The sequence below is a fragment of the Drosophila serrata genome, unplaced genomic scaffold, assembly GCF_035046125.1.
Source record: "Drosophila serrata isolate PLE 108 unplaced genomic scaffold, ASM3504612v1 contig_276, whole genome shotgun sequence".
Classification (NCBI taxonomy): domain Eukaryota; kingdom Metazoa; phylum Arthropoda; class Insecta; order Diptera; family Drosophilidae; genus Drosophila; species Drosophila serrata.
Genome location: NW_028257174.1, coordinates 9946164 through 9968417, shown reverse-complemented (window position 1 = coordinate 9968417; position 22254 = coordinate 9946164). Strand labels below are relative to the sequence as shown.

Genomic DNA, 22254 nt, shown 5'->3' with positions numbered 1-22254 from the left:
TTCTTATTAGTCAACTAACTCTTCCAACAGCATTTATAAGAAGCTGTAAAATGCTCTTAATTCTAACTAACTTATTCATTCTAAATTTTTACAAATGAATATGAAAATTAGTATACATTTTCTATAACTTTTCCCCGAGTGAAACAGAGGCTTTTGAGACCTTCTTCGATCACATTTTTTAATCGCATCGCGTTGATTCTTTATCAGCATTTCAACTGTCACATTTGCCCTGTCTTCCTATCAATTTCCAATTCTACCCCCTCCTCTTTAAAAGATTTCTAGGGAAAGAGAAAGAAAATGAAATACAAAAAATAAATATTCCATTTAATTTAGAACGAACCCAGAGATAGGAATGAAGGTTGCTTACAGGTTGATTGAGGGGTGTTATGGTGTTAAATGGGATGGAATAATGTGTGAATGACACCCAAAAGAGATACCCACTGAAAGGTGGGGTTTAAGTCATCAAGCCCAGGTCTTCCTATATATAAATAAATATTATATAGAGTTTGGAAACTATCACATAAAAGTCTCAACTCAATTGCGTTATGAAAGAAACTCATGAGATTATAAATATATATATTTTAAAATTCATTATCAACTCTGTAAAATCTGGGGTCAATAGCTTTAAAAAACTGAAGGATAAGTTGTGTAAACAAAGTTGTAAAAGATTTCCTGTTTATACATACTACATATATATACAAATATATACCTTGTTAATAGTTTTTTTTTATAAATAAATCTATCTGCTTGCCAGATGTTCAAGGTCATTGTCAAGACCAGAAAACCCAAAATATATATAAAAATAAAACACAAATCAGACTCTTATAGCATTTGGAAAATTCTCTGGCATTTTCCAGAGATTTCGAAAAACGTGTGGAAACAGCAGGAGTGGCGGATAAAGGAGAGGGCATAAAGAGAGAAATAACCAAAGAACAACCCCTAAAAACAATTCCGGGCAACCCTGAAAATCCAAGCTGAATTCATGAATTTCAAATGGAAAATGCATTTGCTTTTGGCTTCCTGGCAAAGTCCTTGTCCTACGTTGCGAATGCTGCGTCATGAGTCCCTTAATTTGGGGGTGGATCTCTCCCACCCAACAAATCGAGGCAGAGAAACAGAGAGACCGGGAGATTGAGAGAGTGTTTGAGAGAGAGATATCCTGTTCCTGTTTGCAATTCTCTTCCTGTTTCTGCTCAGGACTCAACTCTGAATGCGAATCCCACTCGAACTGACCTACGCGCCGAGATTTTTGCGTCATTCGCGGAAGCCAGGAAACAAGGACTCGCCAGATGACGACACAAAGGAGCACAAAGAAATGCCAGTTTTCCTTCCTTGTTTGGTGGAAAATGCGGAAAATGGCTAGCGACGACGCGAAGGTCGTTCACATGGGAAAATTTATTCAATGAAGAGAGGATTTTTCGGGGGAAAAAATGGGTGCTGAGGATAAATGTTTCTTCTATTTAATTGTGGATTGTATTTTTAAATATCTAAGAATCATTAATGTAAAATAAATAGTATTTTATACAGTTTGTTATTTTATATATTTTATTTTAAATATTTTCATATAACAATCTTCATGAAATTCGAACAACGAAACCCTCTTAGTTTAAGTCCTTAGATTTTGCCATAACTTTCGTAAACTTCAATTTGACTGGTGAAAGATTATTCTTTGGTTTATTTACAAATAAATTATGTGTAAGTTATATGCATCTTAAAGTAACCTAGCAGTCTTCCATCTCAAATCAAATATTTTTCAATCTTTAAACTACAATTTAATGCAACAAAACATTAAGAAAACCCTCTCCCCATAGAAAATTATCATAAAACCCAAATCACATGGTAGGAAGTTACTGCAAAAATTCGAATAGCAAATGAGGCCCAGACTGAACTTCTCTAAATTGCTAATAAATCGCCATAAATTGGGACTTGTCTCATATAATTGGGGGTACTGTAAACTCGTACTCATATAGCACTCCGTACACTCCCGTAGCCTCCCCAGGATCCCCTTCTATTGTGGTCTTACGACGGTGTCTGCTAATCCGCACAAATTAAATGCAATTGAAATAAATTTGCATGCCCAAGAGATTGGCAAATAAATGTATGCAACAAGTGTCCCAATTGCATACAATTTATTGGCAACAAATATTCCAGACATTGCATTATAATAGATCTCACGTAAGACCCTCGATTTCGAGCCGAAAAAATAAAAAAGAGAAATTCCAGGCAGCTGCAAAAGTTCAAAAGTGTTAATTGTTGCCTCAATTTGGATAATTGATAAGGTATTCCGCCTAGGGGTAGTCTAGACTGCACATTATATAGCTTAAATGAGAGAGGTAACCTGGGTTAGATTGGGTTATATTGGTTTCGATGAAAGCCAGGCTTTTATGTAACTCTGACCATGCTTCCAAGGATCTTTATCTTCTCCTATACCAAATTTCACATCAATCGCACAGTAGGCACACCTCTTTAAACACACTATGGAAACACCAAGACAATCTCTAACTCCCAGCACAGACAACTCAATAAAACAAGTCACAGGAATTACAAAAAATAACATAGAAAAACAAGAATACTTGTCATACCCAAAACGAGAAACGGAGACAAACCAAAAAGTCCATTTCGATCTCCAAATTCGATCTCATAAATGTTAACGGTCATTCACCAGATCGGGGGGTTGAAACAACAATGGCAACAAAAGCAACAAATAAAAGAAACAACAAGAAAAAAAAAACAATGCCAAAAAAGGGGGAAAATAAATGTTGGTTTCAGCTTGAAGTCGAAGTTTTAAATATCCTTACAAATATGTAGTTTTATAATAAGAACCAAATAGGTCTGATTTATATTTCAAGAACAAAATAGATTTGTGATTTTTATTTATAATGAAGATAGTCAAAGTCTTTTATTATTTGTATAAAATATTATTAAGATCATTAATTAAAGTTTAAAAACTCATAACTTAGATAAAAAATCAATAATTTCTGATCGGAAAGCTGTCCCATGCTAATTTTTATTAGGTTAACAAATCTGCATACTTAACTAAAAATTACAAAAAAAAAAATAAAATTTGATACATTTTTAATAATTTTAACGATGTAACCCCGTATAAAATTTTCTAAAAATTAAACAAAAAATTTCTACTCGAGATGGCTAAATCGATTCGGCTGTTGATGCTGATCAAAAATATATATGCTTTATAGGGTCGGAAATGACTCCTTCGCAAATTTAGAAGCTTCTGACTAAAATTATAATACCCTTGCAAGGGTTAAAAAGTAATCAATATTTCAACCATTACACAAATAGTCTCAAAACTCATACCAAAACCTAAAGACTCTCTCACAATTGCAGGGCATTGACAGAGCTAAGCCACATTATTTATTATTTGATATATTCGAGAGCTGGGCTCTTTTTGCTGGCCAAGCGAAAGAAATCACTTGATATGCAGGCAATGTCGATGGAGATATATAGAATAAAGCAGAACAGACCCAAATCGAGTTGTTTTCTGACCAAAAAAAAAAGATGGAAATCTTGTCGTGCGGGCGACAAAAGGCGACAAGAAATAAACCTGATCGGCAGCCAGACTCCGACTTGGATTTAGATACAGATTGAGACTGAGACAGAGGTATTCCCCTTCTACTCAGATTTAGATACAGATTGAGACCGAGATAGAGATAGTCCCCGAGGGGAGTCGTTGGAGTCCATTTGAAAGTTGAACTTTTGTGTTGGCCGACAAGCTGGTTGACATTGACCGCAAACCATCAAAGTGATATCTTGTCAGTTACACAGAGACGAAATCATATCACTATTAAGTGCTTGTCAGATTTAAATTTAAAGAAATATAGATATATAATTTGATAAATATTATAGTCAGGGAATTAACAAGAAGTATTAAAATACTTTTGAATGTTTTTAAAATAATTGTAATTGTATCTAGATTGAATTATTGTTACCATTCTTGGGACTAAATCTCCATAAACTCTCTTGTATTATATAGTATTATGCTCTGTGTATAATCATTAGATTAATAACTGATAACTGATGGCTTTAGCTGCTAAGCTGCCACTTTCGGTGGCAGGCAGGTGTCATAACTAGCTTGCCATTACACCTTGCAGCTTGTGAGGCAACATCACCGATTTGGCAATAGTAACCAAAACCAAGTGCAAAATGTGTTGGCCCCAAAAGCTTTTCATACTAATTGATAACTCCACTGGACAATAATAACAAAAAAACTAACCAAATACGGACCACACTATGGCAGAATGGAATGTGTTAAGTCTCAGCATTATCTATGGGAATCAGACAAGATTTTACTTTATTTATTTATATTTTAAATAATTATTTAGTTTATGAGTCAAAGGAATCCTGTTTAATGAGTTTCTTAGCCTTGGCTCAATTTGTATATGCTATCAGACATCTTTATACTTTTTACTATAATGTACATATGTATTTATGAATAATCTGCAAATAATCAACAACAACTCAAGATCTTTTGATGTCAAGACAATGAAATGTCTTATAGGTCTAGAAAAGATAACGTCTAGGCAGTGTCAATCACTTAAGTGGGTGGGTTCGGTATATAAACTGAGATAATTCGAGGTAAACTAAGGTAAAATCAAGGGAATTCATATATAAATCTTACACCTTATTAATTATACCTTATATTATATCATATATTATATTTGTTATTTGTTATTCATTGCACGACCTTTCCAAAAGGGAAATTATTAAAACTTAATGTATAAATAGAATAGTTTCTATGGCACATAGTTTGGGTTATCCAACCACAAATATCTCGGAATCTTCTAATGCAAAACCTATTGAAAAATTCCCAGACAGGGGCCAGAGACAATGACCCAGGCACTCCAGCTAGACGATTTTACTGGGTTTCGGTTTGACAGCCAAGAAACACTTTCGAAACCGCAGCGGATGACTTGAACTGGGTCACCAAACCGCAGTCGCCACTCGATGTAAAAAAAAATACAAAATAAAAAAACTGGAAAAGGCCACGCCCACGCCCCCTGAAGGTGTCTGGTTTTGTGTATATTTTTATATATACTTTTTTGTTGAAATACCAAACGAGAAATTACCGTTTGCTGTCGGCCATTTTAAGACTTGGCCCCTAAAAAACCTGTTGCCTTTAAATCACATTAAAACAAAGCAAAGTGTTCCTTAAAAATATATATATATATATTTAAAAATGAAATGAAAAGAATGAAATTAAACAAAAACAAAAAAAAAGTCGGAATAATTAATTGCTTAGCTTTAATTGAAATGAATAAATTAAGTTAAACAGGCAACTTGGACATCTCCGAAGTGCTTGGCAGTTGGCCAAGTCCATTGCCATTGGGTCCTCCGTTGGGTGGTGTGGTACTGCCCGTTGTGGTTGTACCAGGATGCCGGAGATGGAGCAGCGGTGAGTCCACAGTGTCCAGATTGCTGATATTCGGATATCGAACCTTACCGGACGATGACGGGGGCGCTGAGCCCAAGTCACGATAGGCATTAATGTCGTTTTCATGGTCAGGATTAGGAAATTCGCTGGCCAAATGGTAGATGACTTTCTTAAACAGAAACTCGGAGAGGTTGGTGCGCAGGAAGAAGAGGAACATCCAATTGGAGAAGTTGCATTTGTCAATCACCGCAGACAGTTCGTTTTCATCCAGTCTTCCAGGCTTGGCCCAATACAAAGACCAGCGGGTGAAGGTAACACTAGAGGAGGTAGGATGGAGGTTTAGGGTTACAGGGGTTAGAGGTTAATAATCAGGAAGAGGAACCGGTTTACGGGATCTATTTCAACTTACTTTCTATAGAAACACAGCGTAAAGAGTCGCCAGATGAGACCCAGCACGGTAACAATCAAGAGGAAGGCATACCAGAACCATAATATGGTATAAATCTTCTCATTCATAATATTCAAAGCCATCACACAAAGGGTATCATGATCCTGCAGTGATCCGGAGGCACCAAACTTGTGGAACCTACACTTGGTCACCTTAGGAAAGACCAAATCCAATATGCTCACCTCATTGGACCATCTGGCCTTTAAGGCCTGTGGTCCCAAGGACAGAAATTGACCACCCAAAAATCTATTTGTCCAAGTGATTTGTATCAATAGATTCACCAAATTCAGAATTTCTGCAAACACTAAATGAGCTCCCCAGGATTGATTCAAACGCATCCTATCAATCATCGTGCGCCGTATGTCCTTGATGCGCTCCTCCGCCTCGGCCATGGATGGAATATTCAGTTTCCCTATCCGGAGGCTGTCATTCTTGAGGTATCTGGTCAAACCCACCATCCGGAGGCCAAAGACTAAAGCCTTGACCCGACCGCCTTCCCATTTCTTCCAAAGGAAATGTGGCACATAAAAGCACAAGGCCTGGAAGAACAGGACAAAGGGCACCCATTGGTAGTAGGCATGCCGCTTGATAGTGTGCTTCTCGGGATCATAATGTCCAATGCCAGGGGGTTCACTGCCTGGCTTGAAAGCGGTGTGGTTCAGGTCACGCACCTAGTTGGGTGGGAAGAGGGTAATGATTATGGGTAATCAGGAAGATAACTTCTGAATGAGACCCCAAAGAATGTCTCTGATGACCCCTAGGAGGAGTATACCCTTATCTATTAGTTTCCACTTCCTATTTGATCTCTGGCGATCTTAATGACCCCTTGGGTGTTTATAAATAACTTTATCTTGATACCCCAAGGAATGTATCGTCGCTAGGAGAACTTTCTCTGTTTCTATCTGTTAACTATTCCTAGGACTTCTCTGGTGATCTCCAATCAACTGACCCTCCAGGTGTTCATCGCAATCGGTAAACACCTCTCTTTCTACTTATAGTGATCCCTATCCATCACTCTAATGACATATGATCAGGACTACCTAAAGTGTCATAATCAAAATGTGTCAAAGGTGATCCCATCACTAAATCATTGATCACTTACCACTGTAAAGGTTGGTGTGAAAAAGCAAAAGGTATTGATCACAGGTGCAATGACACCATCGGATATACACTGTATATGCTCGCCGATATATTGACGCGATGTGATCAGCAGAGTGGCCACCAGGAGCATCACAAAGGTCCATCGATAGTGAAGCTTAAACACGATGTTGTCAATGACAACCCGTGTGATATCGAACTTGAGGTACTGCCTCACCGAACTAAAGGTGTTCAGCATTGTGCTACCGGTGTGTTATCTCCGCTCCTAGACGCGTTCCGATTTCGTGGCTTTCGCTTAAGATTACAGACTGGGATAGGGTTGAAGTTCTGGTGTCGAATGGATTTGGGTGCGCTCCGCTTGCCGCGGCTAGCTCCTCGCAACTGCAAGGCTCGCGACTTGATACAATGCTCCGGGTCTTCGTTCTTCGTTCTCCAGGTTTCCAATTCTACGTTCTACGAATTCTTTGGGAGAGGGCTTTTCCGTTCCGGCTGCCACTGTCTTATCGAGCTCTCATTTTGGCCAAGGAGAGACGGCCATAGCCGATAAGATAAGTGGAAGCCCAGTGCCGGAGAAACGTCAAATCAGCAATTTAATTGAGTTTAATGCAGAGTTGTCCAAAAGGGGAGAACCTACTGGGTGTACGTATCCATACAGTAAGAGAAAACTGTATCAAATGTCATTGCAGAAGAACTTTGACTTATTGGGAATTTAATATCAGAAGTTAACCCCTAGAAGAATGAAAGTTCAACAGTTCATTGACTAAGAAATTCCAGTAACCCCAAGCTGGAGCTTCTTCTCAGAAAGCATTTTAAGTGCTTTTTCTCTCGGTGTACTAACCTACTCTCTGTGTCTCTCTTATTTTCTCTCTGTGGGTAACCAAAGTTTCTGGGTATTACTATCTCTTATGACCACTTCGGCATGCATTCGGGAAATGGCTTACTGGAAAGCCGAATGGTTTGAACCTTTCTGGGGATTCTTCAGGTTTCTCTGGTTGCAAACTTATGCCAAAAAAGTGAGGGATACTCACAGAGATAAAGAGAGAGAGAGATGGTATATGATTGAGAACTTAAGAATCTGGGAGAGTGAGTAATCCTAGAGCTAACCTAATTAGAGATCCAAATCAGGCCTAGGTATTTTAGTAATTAATATGAATCAATGTATAAGAATATATATGACTCAAGGTGAGAAAGATTTCCGATTACCCATGGATTGGGGTTTCCAGATATTGGAATATATTTACATAAATTATATATGTTAGATATATTTATATCTTTGCTTTCATGCAGTTGTTAAAATACTGCCATGAGTAAATTAAACAGGGAAAGTAATTCATATCCTGCATATTTCAGACTTTGATATCCTATATATTCTAGATAAATTGACCCAGGGTAGGTTTAGTTCAAATATATAAATGCCCAAACAGAATATGGATTATATATATATATTGGCCCAAAGAAGATACCTTAGAGCAGGTGCTTGGTGCTATGAATCACTCCAGATTTGTCCAAGTTGATTACCAAAACTTTATAATAATAATATTTCAAATATTTGGAGGCTACGAATCTTATCTGCTAGGCAATCCCCAGAATAGACAATGCAGGTTTTTTGGGATTTTGTGGGTACTCACACTTATGTTCTAGTTTTGGAATGTCGAGCCAGAGATCCGTACTATCAGCTCCTAAGTATCTATATCTGTTGCTTATCTTAGTGGCTCGCCATGGAGCTCTGTCGTCGTCGACGTAGTCGTCGTTGTTGTCGTATTTGGTGCTTATTACTTAAGCGCTTAAGTGGCAAACGTGGTCGGATAAGATAGACCTTTCAGATATAGACGGTGTGCGTAACCAGAGACCAGTATATTAGTAATTGCAACATTTTTAGCCGCTTGACTGGCCACAACGACAGCGGCTCGAATTTTCCTTCTACTCTAGGGTTTCGTTGGAAATTGTTGTTATGTTGTTATTGTATATTTTTTATGACGAAAGTTCATTGATTCATGGATACGAAATTCGAATATTGGTCGAATTTGCTCTAGATATAAAACGTTATAGAAGTAAAGGTGATTTTGCATTGAAATTGAAATAAAGCTAAACCGCAATGAAAACGAAATTTGAACCATTCAGACAAGGCGCCCAACACTTTACCCTCGGCTACAGATTTGATTACCAGGCATACATATATATATATATATATATATATATATATATATATCAAGCTATAGCAAATATATAAAGATATAATAATATATATTTGCAGGCTTTGCCAAACAATATTTTGCTGAAAAAGTGAAAGTGCTCAAGAGCTACACTTGTGAAAATTGATAACTCATATATATATATTATAACATATAGAATTTTCTTTTGTATTTCATTAAAAAATTAATTTTACTCTAACCCTAAATTAATGATAAGCTTGCTTTTTCATCAAATCTCACAGTTTAATGTCTGTTCATTTATTGAAAAGTTGTTGTCCGCTAAAGGCTATTTTTTAGGTCATGACTAGTCTCGAGTCTTTCCCAATTCAAATCGTAATTACTGCCTGACAAGTGTTTTTGACATTTATATGTAGAAGTTATAACTGAGTTTCTCTAATTAACATGACTGCAATTCGATATTTATGTAAATGCTAGCAAAAAGCTGACTTGTCTACAAACATTTTTATATTTAAATATGCAAGTTTTCTTCTAGATTTCTACAGGGTTTAAGGGTTATATATTCTCCACTGATGTGGTTTAAAATCACGTTCTGACCTTTGGTATTGTAGATATATTTTACTCAGATACAAGCTGGGATTTTTCTTGCTTTGAGTCAAGCCGCCCCATTAATTGATTAGACAAACAATAGTATCCAAAAATCAAAGTATTCAAGTATCTCAGTATCTAAATATTCAAGTATCCACGCGATACTTGGCAAACGACCAGCTCAAACGAAAATAAACACAGAGACCCATTTTGGTTTTAGATTGCTCAAGTTGCAAAAGCTCGCTCCCACGGGAAAAGTATCTACAGAAGAAGAAGTATCTACAGAGCCGATGATGTATCTTATTTCATTCCAGGTCTTAAATGCGTGACGCAGACAACTTTTCGGCGAATTTTCAGACGTGTTGATGTTCGATTTCGCTCGGCAGAAGATGACTAAGCCAAATTAATTAACCAAAGGGAAATGGCAATGGTACACTGAGAGAAAAAATATACTACAAATGTGTAGATACTTAAAAACAAACATAACATTAAAGAAGTAGAACATAATACATAAATCTTTTGGGTTTCCCTAAAGTAAATCAATACTTATAATACACCTACTTATACAATCATCAAGTTTGTATATCCCTGACTTCCTTGATTATCTTAACATAGATATATATATTTTTCTCTGTGCATCGTGTGAACGTTTCTGATACTGGCAAAGAAAGAGAGACATAAACAATATTGAATTCAAACCGATTGGCGACCAAAACAAACTTTATCTAAACATTTATTCCTGGGCATGGGTCTTATCATGTCCCAACTTTTCCTTTCTTATATATGTACATATATATTTCTATCAAAATCTGGTAACTTGTGCGAAATATGAGACATGTTTGTGCTGACAACTGAAAAGGGGGGATTGATTTGGATTGAATCTGATTTATTATAGGCAATTAAGGCTTCAGCTCTCGGTTCGGTTCGGCTCGTTGCGGTTTTTCTGGCGCTATTTATAGCGCCCAGACAGTAGTCGTTTGCTTTTTTTAGGGATATATCTCTATACACACATATGTATGGGCCTAATGGTTTTATAACTGATTTTTATTGTCGCTCTCGTCCGGCTCTCAGGTTGCAATCCCAATAATTATTGACTGACCAGGGACTGGACCCCAGACCCGTGGCGTGGGTCGTTTATTTATGTTTCGTTTTGCACAAATAATTTACATCTTTCCCGCGGGGCTATATTTTCCTGTTCCAAGCTCAGATCGCAGATAAAAAAATAAATCAAGTCATCTACTGGTTGTGAGTTTATTTAGCGGCAAGTTTACGTAAATAGAAAAATTATCATAAATCGATTTTCTGCGTTTTTAACTAAATTGGCGGGTATATGTTAATATCATTATTATACCCTAAAAGGCTATTCTAATTTTAGTCAGAAGCTTGTAAGTATGTGAAGGGATCATTTCCGACCCTATAAATCATATATATTCTTGATCAGCATCAAAAGCCGAGTCGATCTAGCCATCTCCTGGAGAAAAACAAATTTGACCATTTTTTTTCAACATTTTCATTAAAATGTTCAAAAATTGAAAAATTTTCAAATCTTTGTAGGTTTTAAATTGAGTATGCAGATTTATTAACCTAATAAAAACTAGCATATAACAGAATTCCGATTTGAAATAAATGCATTTTTGGCTCAGTTGTGAGTTTTTAAAACTTTGATTAGTCGACAAAATTGTCCTAGAAATATATCAATAAATATCGATTGTAAAAATATGTACAAATAATGTAAATATTTTTAGATTATATTTGACTGATTCCCAAATACGATCCTATAATTAATTAGCAGCTGCAAGGGTACTTATACTTCGGCTTCTCGAAGTTAGTTTGCCTTCTTGTTTATTCATAAATTTGATTATTGATAATTATATAGATGATATTTCAATCGTATTAACTATGTTTAAGCTGTAAGTTATGCAAATTCTATGAAAACAAATAATAAATAAAAAGGTTGTGAGCTTTGGTAGTAAGAATAATTATAAAACGATTTAAAGTACTAAACAAAGTATTTATTAAATAGAACTAAATAACTTGTTTGTATTTTTAACCTAAAGCCTTTCAAAACGAAAATAAACCATGAACCTTGCTAGACGGTGTTTGTTTTATAAAGTTCCTCTTCGTTGCATGTCAGTCAAGTGGAACCTTCAGACATCACCAAAGTTCCCAATTTCCAATCTCCGATCTATTTTGTTCATATCAATCTCAGATCTGTGGTGTTATAACACCCATGCCCATTTTTGTTATACGTTTTGTAGTTTTTTGTTTGTCTTATCAGTAGAAATACTGGAATACTGAAACTAACCGAATATTACGACATCCTCAAAGGCTTTAATTCTTTTGTACAATCGAATTCAAGCACTCGATGGGGCTACTATATAGGCTATATATATGTACATATATTAGTATTTCCCAGATAAGCCGCATTTTATGGATTGAAATGTTTAATTTACAATTGAGATAGTTTCTTTCGGGGACAGGTAGAAAAGAAAAAGAATCTTGGGCTCACGAAGAGGAATAGAGAGAGAAAGAGAGCAAAAGAGAACTGTAGCTAGAAGGAAGAACGAGTGTAACAGGTAGTTGAGGAATCGTTCTCTCTCTCTCGCTCTCTCTCCTTGAAGGGCTCGAAAAATCCCACTTAATGTTCTTTTGCACTCTTTTGGTACCTGAAAGTCAGGTAAATTTCTGGCATTCTGGTAATTGTTTTGGAAATTATCAAGTTAATGTCGGTGTGTGTGTGTGTGTGCAGGTATAGAAGTGCAGTGAAAGCCATGGTTCCAGCATTTCACATACATCTCCTTTGTGGCTCTCTTTCGCTCTCTCTCCCTTCTTGGTTCTTTGCTTGCTTTGTCTTCGTTGTCTGTTTTGGAGCAGCAGCGCCCAGCTCAGAAAAAAACCACTCCAGCATCCACATCCAACTCAATTGACAACGGGTTCCAAGAACTTGTCGCCTCCGCACTTCGCACACACACACACACTCGAACAAATGGAGTTTCAATATGGCAGATGATTTCGAGGTTCGAGGTTTTGTTGTTGCTCTGTGTGGGGGATTCTTGGGGCGGACAGTGGGGAAAGGCTAAGTGCATTGGTCGTTGGCGTTGCCAGATGGAATTAAATCATAAATATTTGCATGATGAAATAAGCCACAGCATAGAAGAATCTTAACCCTAGAAAGTTTACAATGTTTCAATGAAATTGTAAAATTTTACTGTAATTCACAAATAGCTTATAAAAAAGGATTATATTCATTATTTTTTGCAGCTTTATGTCACAATTAATTTATTCCATCAAAACATATGTTGTTTAAGTATGTATTTAATATTTCACAAAATTCTAAGTTATTTAATAAAACAAAATATAGCTATAAATTCTTTTACAATCACTTTTACATTGAAATAAAAAAAAAAAATACCACTTCTCTTTATTTCTACCCTGCTTTTTAAATTCCTCTGCTTCAGCTATACCCTTAATTTAAATTTTGTGGAAATTTAGGGTTAATTCCGGTTCAGGCTGCCAGATTTTGGATGAAATCTGGCTTTGGTTTACACGAAAACCTATGGTAATTGCATCAGTTGCAACGAAATCGGTTCAACGGTTTTAAACTGACCAATCGCCTAAGCGTAATCCTAATAAAACAATAAATTGTGAGTAATTAAGTTAGGTCTGCTTCCTTAAGGTTTTTTTATATTTGTTCTTTTATTTCGAGTTCGTTGAGTTTCCTGCAGCAGCTTGAGTGGCATCTCTGACTCATGAGTCTGGGCGCTCTCTCTCTCTCGCTCTCGGGGAGTTGGAATTGTTACCCTTTTGGAAAATGAAAACGCAGCTTCATTTACTCAGAGAGAGAGAGAGAAAGAGACGAAGAGCAAGTGCGAGAGCGCTCGCGAGAGAGCGTCACTCAAAGAGCAAGTAAGGTTCAAGAGTCGATTGTGATCAACTATGAGATACCCGCTATTAAAACTTTTGTGTTTTTAAATTAATAACATAAGGGTTTATTTGAGCTGTGTGAGAAAAAATGAGGGGGAATACATTTAAGAAATATTAGCTGCGACTCCAAATTTTGTCTTCCACATTAAGATGACAGACTAGTGAGAGAAATATGTAAAAAGGCTTATTACTTCTATTTTATGACCAAACTTGTTGTTAGATAGTCAGACAACTTTCCAGCCAGGTTCTAATTTAAACATATTTTAATATATATTTTCCTAAGATGACGCCGAATCAGACTACCCTTGCACCCTATGCCAACTGGGCATAACAAGATCCACCCCATGTGGTGGAGTTTACCTGCGCGCTCGAGAAGCAGAGAGAGAGAGAGCGCGATAATGGCGTGGGAGAGTGGGCAAGAGCTCTCTCCCGCTCTGCCGCTCTCTGGCACTCTCGCTCGCGACGCTGTTTAACGGAGTCAAGCGCTTGGCTCAGCGACAAGCTGAACAGTGAACAGTTATAGTTTTCTATCCGAAGCGCTCAGTGCCGCCTGCGACGGACACAGCTACCTGGGTAACCGTCGTGGTAACCTACCACTACCACCTCACTCACTCACTCACTCTCGCTCTCTCTGTGCGCGTTGAGAGCGCGAAAACGCTGAATTCGAAACCGACTCGACCCAACGAGGCAACCGTAACGAAGGCAGCCGAAAGCTCGCTGGGTGATCTCCTCGATCTCTGTTCACTGCGATCGCTGCGCCCGCAGTTACTACTATTTTTTTCGTGTGCATTCCTGAAACAGAAACTGAAGAGTAATGGTGGACAACGTGTGAGCACTGCCAGCCAAGCCAGCATCGAATATAATCACCGCCAGAAACTACGACAGCGCTTAGCCAGCAGCTTAGAGCCGGAGCCAGAGCTAAAGCTAGAGCACCTGCAGTGTAGTGTCCAACCATATCCCCATTTCCCGTGTGGTTCGTGTGTGTGTGCGTGTGTGCCTGGTGTAATCAAGTCCAAGTCCAAGCCAAGCCAAGTAGGCCAGAGACGCCGCCAACATGTTTGATGTCTTTGGGTCCGTCAAGGGCCTGCTGAAGATCGACCAGGTGTGCATCGATAACAATGTATTTCGCATGCACTACAAGGCCACGGTGATCATTCTGATTGCCTTCTCGCTCCTGGTCACCTCGCGTCAATATATCGGTGATCCGATTGATTGCATCGTCGATGAGATACCACTGGGAGTGATGGACACCTATTGTTGGATCTACTCTACGTTCACTGTGCCGGAGCGTTTGACCGGTGTGACCGGACGGGATGTGGTGCAACCCGGTGTCGGTTCACATGTGGAGGGCGAGGATGAGGTGAAGTACCACAAATACTATCAGTGGGTGTGCTTCGTCCTCTTCTTCCAGGCCATTCTCTTCTATGTGCCCCGTTACCTATGGAAATCCTGGGAAGGCGGTCGCCTCAAGATGCTGGTCATGGATCTGAACAGTCCCATTGTGAACGAGGAGTGCAAGAATGATCGCAAGAAGATCCTCGTCGATTACTTCATTGGCAACCTGAACCGGCACAACTTTTATGCCTTCCGTTTCTTCGTCTGCGAAGCCCTCAACTTTGTGAATGTCATTGGCCAGATTTACTTTGTCGACTTCTTTTTGGATGGAGAGTTCAGTACGTATGGCAGCGATGTGCTCAAGTTCACCGAGATGGAGCCGGATGAGCGCATTGATCCCATGGCCCGGGTCTTTCCCAAGGTAACCAAATGTACCTTCCATAAATACGGTCCCTCCGGCAATGTGCAGAAGTTCGATGGACTGTGCGTGCTGCCCCTGAATATTGTCAATGAGAAGATCTACGTGTTCCTTTGGTTCTGGTTCATCATCCTGAGCATTCTGTCCGGCATCTCGCTGATCTATCGGATCGCCGTGGTGGCGGGTCCTAAACTGCGCCACCTGCTGCTCCGCGCCCGCTCGCGTCTTGCCGAGAGCGAGGAGGTGGAACTGGTGGCCAACAAGTGCAACATCGGTGACTGGTTCCTGCTCTACCAGCTGGGTAAGAACATTGATCCGCTCATCTACAAGGAGGTCATCGCCGATCTGTCCCGCGAGATGGGCGGCGACGAGCACAGCGCCCACAAGCGGCCCTTCGATGCCTGAGCCGGAGTCCGGAATCCTGAGCGCAAGCCCGAACCCAAGTGCCAGTAAGTATCAAAGATTACGAAGATTTATATTCCATAATCCAGGTAAAGATATATAAATACCACGATTTAGATACATTTCTTAATTAAAGTTTTCCCCTCTTTATAAAGCTCAATTAGGATTAGCAAAACACAGATACTTTTAGATCTTAGGCTTCATAAGATCGATATTTATCGATGTACATAACTACACAATATCGAAAAAAGAAATCTCAAATGTTTTTCCACCTTTGTGAGGAGTTTTTTGTTTAAAGAAGATACCCCCAAAGACCTTAGCTAATGTCTGTAGAAAATTTATGTTTTTCCAACATAACAAAGAAACGCTTTTCACTGAGAGAGCAATAGAGAAATAGAGAAACAGAGAGAGAGAGAGGGAGAGAGAGTTCTTCTGGTCTTACGCGCTCATTTAAGCGTAACGCTAGCAGCAACAAAAAAAAAAAAAAAAGAGCTGTAACCGGCTTCGGTGCAAGCGAGATAGCAGCTGCGCATGCGCAACAGCCACCGATAGCTCTATCCTCCTCAATCACACAAATCTAGCCAGCGAGTGAGCGAGAGAGAACGAGAGGGGACAAACCAGTTTGACCAGCAGTTAGTTGGAGACTGTTGCCAGCAGGGCAAAAGAAGAAGAGAAAGAAACAAAAAAGAAGAAGAGGGAAGAGAAGAAGCAAAAGATTCTTTCAGACTTCTTTTGGCTTGGCATTTCTCTACTTGATGCCCTTTAAAATTCCCCACAAACGGGTGGTTTACATTCCACAATCATTTTGTAACGAATACCTATGATAGCTATCACTATAGTGAATATTATAGATAGTGATCATAGGATCTATAAGACCTTAGTGTCAACAATAGTTGCCTTTAAAAAGATAAATTTTTGATTTTCTGGTAAAAACAGATTTTTGCAAAGCACTTTTTGGCTCTCTTCAATTCTGATTTATCAACACTAAAAATAAAATGAATTCCCCTTCTTAAAATGTTTAAAGATAGACTGTATAAAAAGTTTGATTCCAGCTTGAAAGATTCAGGTTGATCGTGGTAATTACAGGGTATTTAATAGTCCATTTGAAACTACCAGTGTTGGTCAGGAAACTCAGCTTGTTAGCTCATTATTTATTAGTCGTTTCCATGGCCTCCGATTTTCTTAAATTGCCTCGTCTTCAAGATTTTGATATTCTTAAGAGCAATGCTTGCCTTCTCTACACGAAAAGAAAATATAAATTTATATATATTATATGTTTATAAAGTATTTTCACCATAATACATATTGATTCGCAGCTATTTACTTTAAATTTACACTGGAATTTTGATTTTATAGATATTTTGTAATGCCCCATTTCTTTTGAGTAGCTTTCTATTTAAATTTTGTGGAAAATGAAAAGAATATCTTAACGATCTTTCTATGGGTTTTCATTTAAAGTATCTTTCAGTGTGGTTAGTTTATTTTTTTTTCGTTTTTTTTTTTTCTTTTTGGGCACAGCAACGTCGTTGTTGGAGATAAGAAAACATAGTCTCTCAACGTCAGTTCTCCGTCTGTTCGGACTCGTAATCAGCTTGGAGCTGTGAGTGGCGTCGACTTGACTATACCCCGGGCTGGGCTCCACTCTCCACGACGACTCGACTTGACTTGACTTGAGTTGAGTTGCCCAATGTGCAGACATTTTCCGCTGGGAGCTCGGGACATGCAATGCCAATTAGAAGTTGGGCAACTTATGTGACAGTTTCGGGCACTTATCTAATCGAGGGCTGGCAGGCTCCGTCATTCCTAGGTTCACAATTTCCAGTTCCAAAAAGAAACGAAAAACAGAAACCGAAGCTAAAACAGACCTGATAAGGTGCGACGAGAGATACAGATACTGTGATGTCGAGATACAGATACAGATAAATGAACAGACGCAGATGCTGTTGCCGTTGATTGGTGACAAAGTGTTGCAATTAGCACACATTTTCATTCCATTTTCATTCTCATTTCGGATCCGAAAACGAATCCGCCTGGCCTCCTCACCTCTCCAAGATCAGAGATCACAAGATTCCATATGGATCTCTACTGGACCGTAGTTTCAATTAATGTCTGGCTGGGCGGCCTGGCTGGCACACAATTTAAGCGGCCTCCGCATGATGATGATGAGGATGATGATCATCGTAATCAACAAATAAGCGCTTTAAATGATTCTCCTGCCTGCTGTTTTGTGTTATTTCTGTTTGTTATTTTTATACCCTTGCAGGGTATTATAATTTCAGTCAGAAGTTTGCAACGCAGTGAAGGAGGCACCTCCGACTATATAAAGTATATATATTCTTGATCAGGATCAACAGCCGAGTCGATCTAGCCATGTCCGTCTGTCCGTCTGTCCGTCTGTCCGTCTGTCCGTCTGTCCTTCTGTCCGTCTGTCCGTCTGTCCGTCTGTCCGTCTGTCCGTCTGTCCGTTTCTACGCAAACTAGTCTCTCAGTTTTGAAGCAATCTGAATGAAACTTTGTAGTTAGCCTTCTATATACTCTCACTCGTATATATGTCGGAACGGGCCGGATCGGACGACTATATCATATAGCTGCCATAGGAATGATCGGAAAATTTTTACAAAAAAAATTTTAACATTTTCAGTTTTCAATAGAATTGGATCAAATTTGAGATATAGCCATTTTACTATACTCTACAATTTTGCATAAAATTTTATGAAAATCGGACTACTATATCATATAGCTCCCATAGGAACGATCGAGAAATTAATACAATTAAATTTATAACCTTTTCAGTTTTCAACTGATTTTCATCAAATTTTAGGTATAGGCATTTAATTTAAGTCTTAAATTTTGTGGTAAATTTCATGAAAATCGGACGACTATATCATAAAGGTGCCATACAAACGATCGTTTGATGTGGAGGAAAAATGCAAATCAGTGAATGTAAAACTGCAAATATAATATGTATAGGTGAATGAAATGAAAGCAGGTATTACTTACTTCATTGTTTTTTAACACAAAGATATATAATTTGTATTGTATGGTTTTTTATTCATAGAAGTTCTATCTGCAAGGGTATATAAACTTCGGCGTGCCGAAGTTAGCTTCCTTTCTTGTTTGTTTTTGTTTTTGCTTTTTTTTTTTTTTTTGTATCCCCCAAAGTACACTCATGTGGTTTTCGCCTGACCGCCAATTTGAGGTATCAATGAAATAGAATGAATGAATGGGTCCGCTCTGTCACACCCAAAAGCCCACTTCCCACCCACTTGTTACCCGCTTACTATATGCCACATTTTGAATGAAACCGAGAGGCAGGCACGCGAAAAACTTTTGCTCTCCATTTTATTTGTACTTTATTTTTTTATTTTCACCAGGCACGCACTTAATTCGCCAAGTCGGCAACTCATTTCCCAGGCTTTTAATTGCATTAATTGCTTTCAATTAGCGCCGCAGCGCTGAGAATCGAGCGGGGAGAGTGTCAGGCCTTAGTTTTGGGCCAAAAGTGAAACTCAAATTGAAAAAAACTGAAAAACTAATAACGAAAAGGTCGGAAAATGTCTAAGCAATAAGCTATTATTTGTAAAAAGTTATTGTTTAGCATTTCTCAGGTTATTAGGGTTTATTTTCTAATTGATTTATGGGGTTAATATTTCGTATAACATTAATGCGAAATTAATTCAAAAGTTCTAGTTTAAGTTTGTTAAATTAAATGTTAATAAATCAAAGCAAGTTAATAAAAGGTTTTTATGGAGGTATTTAAGAAGAAGTACTTCGCTTTTTAAATAAACAAATATAAAAGAAAAAGCTCAAACCTTATTCAGCCTTTCAAAAAGTTTTAGAGTTCCAGAACTTATACTATATTTAAAAGACAGACAGCTGTCAAGGAAACCAAATAATATATACTATATGGTATAATCCCACAATCTTATCTCATTTTTTGCGCTTTAATTTCCAACTGTCTTCTTTCAACATAGCTCTGATATCTTAAGGCCAAAAGATATTGTATAAATGAGTAATCTTAAGCCATATAAACTAGTCATTGTTTTATAATAAACTTAACCCCAACATATCTCTCGCTTTCATTACAGTTTCATGCAGCCGAAATTGGGTTAAGACGATGATTAGATGCAGTCGGAAATTGGGGTAATCGGAAATCGGAAATCTGAGTAGAAGGGGGAAGAAGCCAAGCCGACGTTGTAGATGAGGCCTTTCGAGCTAATGACGAGCTAATGAACACATATCAACGAATTCCATGGTAAAAAAAAACAACAAGAGGGCCAAATGCCTCAGCAACCGTTTTGTGTTTACTGTTTTGCAACCAACAACAAGACACGTACAATTACAATTACAATTACAATTACAACAATAAACTACAACAACCATAACAATAATAATAACAATAACAATAACAGATACTAGCCGCAGCCAGAGAGATGTAAGCTATAAAGATGGATCGCTCGGGATCAGGGAGAATCAATAAATCAACAAATCAACAACTCAACAAAACAACAATTCAACAATACAAGAATTAAGAATTTCCCGATCCCTCGATCCCAAGCCATGCCAATCTCGAAGAGCATTTTGGAACCTTTAAAAGACAGGAGAAATGACATTTGTCAAAATACTAAATGTACGAGTATATATTATATATTTTTTTGTGCGAGATATGATAGATCTACTATATATACACATACACCAACACACACATCCATATATATTTTTAGTGAGCAATTACACACATATATATATTTATACATAAATATACAGACGTACAGAAAGATATATACATATATATATTTATGAATGCCACATGCGAGTAATATTTATGCTAAGAGTTGTGATCATTGATTAAGACATTTAAAGAAACAAGGAAAAAATGCTAAAAAAAACCCACAAAAAAATACAAAAAAAAAACGACAACAATAATTTACACTTAGTAAAGATAAAAAAACGCCAGCAAATTATAATACATATATATTTTATTTCAATTTTTACACTTTTAATTTAGCAATTTTCGCCAGCAAATAATAATTATACAAACGATAATTTTAGTATTTTAGTTCTCTTTTTTTTTGCATATCTTTGGTAGCATTTATTTAGTTTAGCGCAATTTTTTTTTATATACACACACGAACTCATCGATAAAGAAGAGCAAATCAATTTAAATATATACATATATATATATACATTATGTATATATATGTGTATGTTTATAGGCGTATATATTTTTGTAAAGAAAATGCTAAATACAATAAATATATATGTATACATTTAGCGATAAGTGTAAGCGTGGAAAAGACGAAACAAACAAACAAACAAAAAAAAAAAATGAAAGACTCAAAAGCAATATTTAAAAAAGAAGGAAAAACCAAGAAAAACCGAGGTGGAAAAGCAATGGAAAATCAAATAAATGTTTGTAACAAGACGATTAGCGAGCCAAGCCCTAAGCTAAGTTTCAATTTCAATTCCATATACTTATAAATACTTACATTAAACGAAAATAAAACCCACACAAAACATGATGATGATTTCTTTATGGTTTAATATTTGTTGTGTGTCCAACACACACACACTCCACACAACAACACACAACACACATGGCCACATTTCATGCGAAAATAAACAAGAAAATAAAACAAGGAAAATCAAAGCAAACATGGACAAATCTCTATCTTATCTTGTGGGGGGTTACCACTTGGAGCAATTACACCCAAAAAGGTTTCAGGGGACACCTGAAAGGTTCTCCTCTTCTATAGTTTACGATTTACAACCAGTTTTTTGTTAGTTTTTTGTATAGTTTTTTTTTTTCTTTAGTTACCGAAACGTGTTTACTTTGGGCAAACTTTGAAGCGAACTCAGACTCGGTCTTTGACCCGCTGATCTCTCTGCCACCTTGTTCTATGTCTATATATCTATCTCTTTGTTCTTAGAAAACTAGTCTTTCTTTGAATATGGTAAATTTGAAATATCTCACAATTAACTACACATTTTCGATATACATATATTCTGTATAGATTTTGGAACAGACTTGCCTGAACTCTTATCTGTAATAATTACATTTTCAGGCTGAAAGTGTGGCTGAAATAATAAGCAATCAAAAGTTGAGTCACATTTCATTCGTTTCGGATGAGAATGTGCAACAGGTGTCGCCTCATTTACACTTGTACATCCTGTTTATATATATACATATATATATATATCGAAATCAAGTATGAATACCTGCTCCTATTGGGTTTCCGCTCGTGCCAAATCGACTTTAATCCAATGATTCCTACGGATGCATTTCGGAGGCCATTTAAAGGCGTCACTTATTACTCAAACAAAGCCCTGGGTTGCGTTGTTATTGAAGGGTCTGATTGCGTCAATCGATCCGCAGAGCCGTCTTAATGAGCTGGCAGCATTATTGATTTAAATAAAGCAACTTCTTTGTAACGAATATTCGCGGAAGTCTTTTTTTTATCGTACATTATAGTATATATTTTATTATATTTAAATTATCTAA

At 37.4% G+C, this 22254-nt stretch overlaps 2 protein-coding genes across 2 annotated transcripts; one reads left to right on the top strand and one right to left on the bottom strand.

The window, feature by feature from the left end:
* Nucleotides 1-5160: 5160 nt before the first annotated feature.
* Inx7 (innexin 7) lies at nt 5161-7318 on the bottom strand. Its single transcript, XM_020949675.2, has 3 exons — nt 6940-7318; nt 5799-6508; nt 5161-5706 (listed from the first exon to the last, which is right to left on the bottom strand). Exons 1-3 carry the CDS (start codon nt 7171-7173, stop codon nt 5283-5285), a joined length of 1368 nt encoding a protein of 455 aa, XP_020805334.1. The 5' UTR covers nt 7174-7318; the 3' UTR covers nt 5161-5282.
* Nucleotides 7319-10830: 3512 nt separating this feature from the next.
* Inx2 (innexin 2) lies at nt 10831-21407 on the top strand. Its single transcript, XM_020949876.2, has 3 exons — nt 10831-10918; nt 13881-15799; nt 19841-21407. Exon 2 carries the CDS (start codon nt 14652-14654, stop codon nt 15753-15755), a length of 1104 nt encoding a protein of 367 aa, XP_020805535.1. The 5' UTR covers nt 10831-10918; nt 13881-14651; the 3' UTR covers nt 15756-15799; nt 19841-21407.
* The last annotated feature ends 847 nt before the right edge of the window (nt 21408-22254 follow it).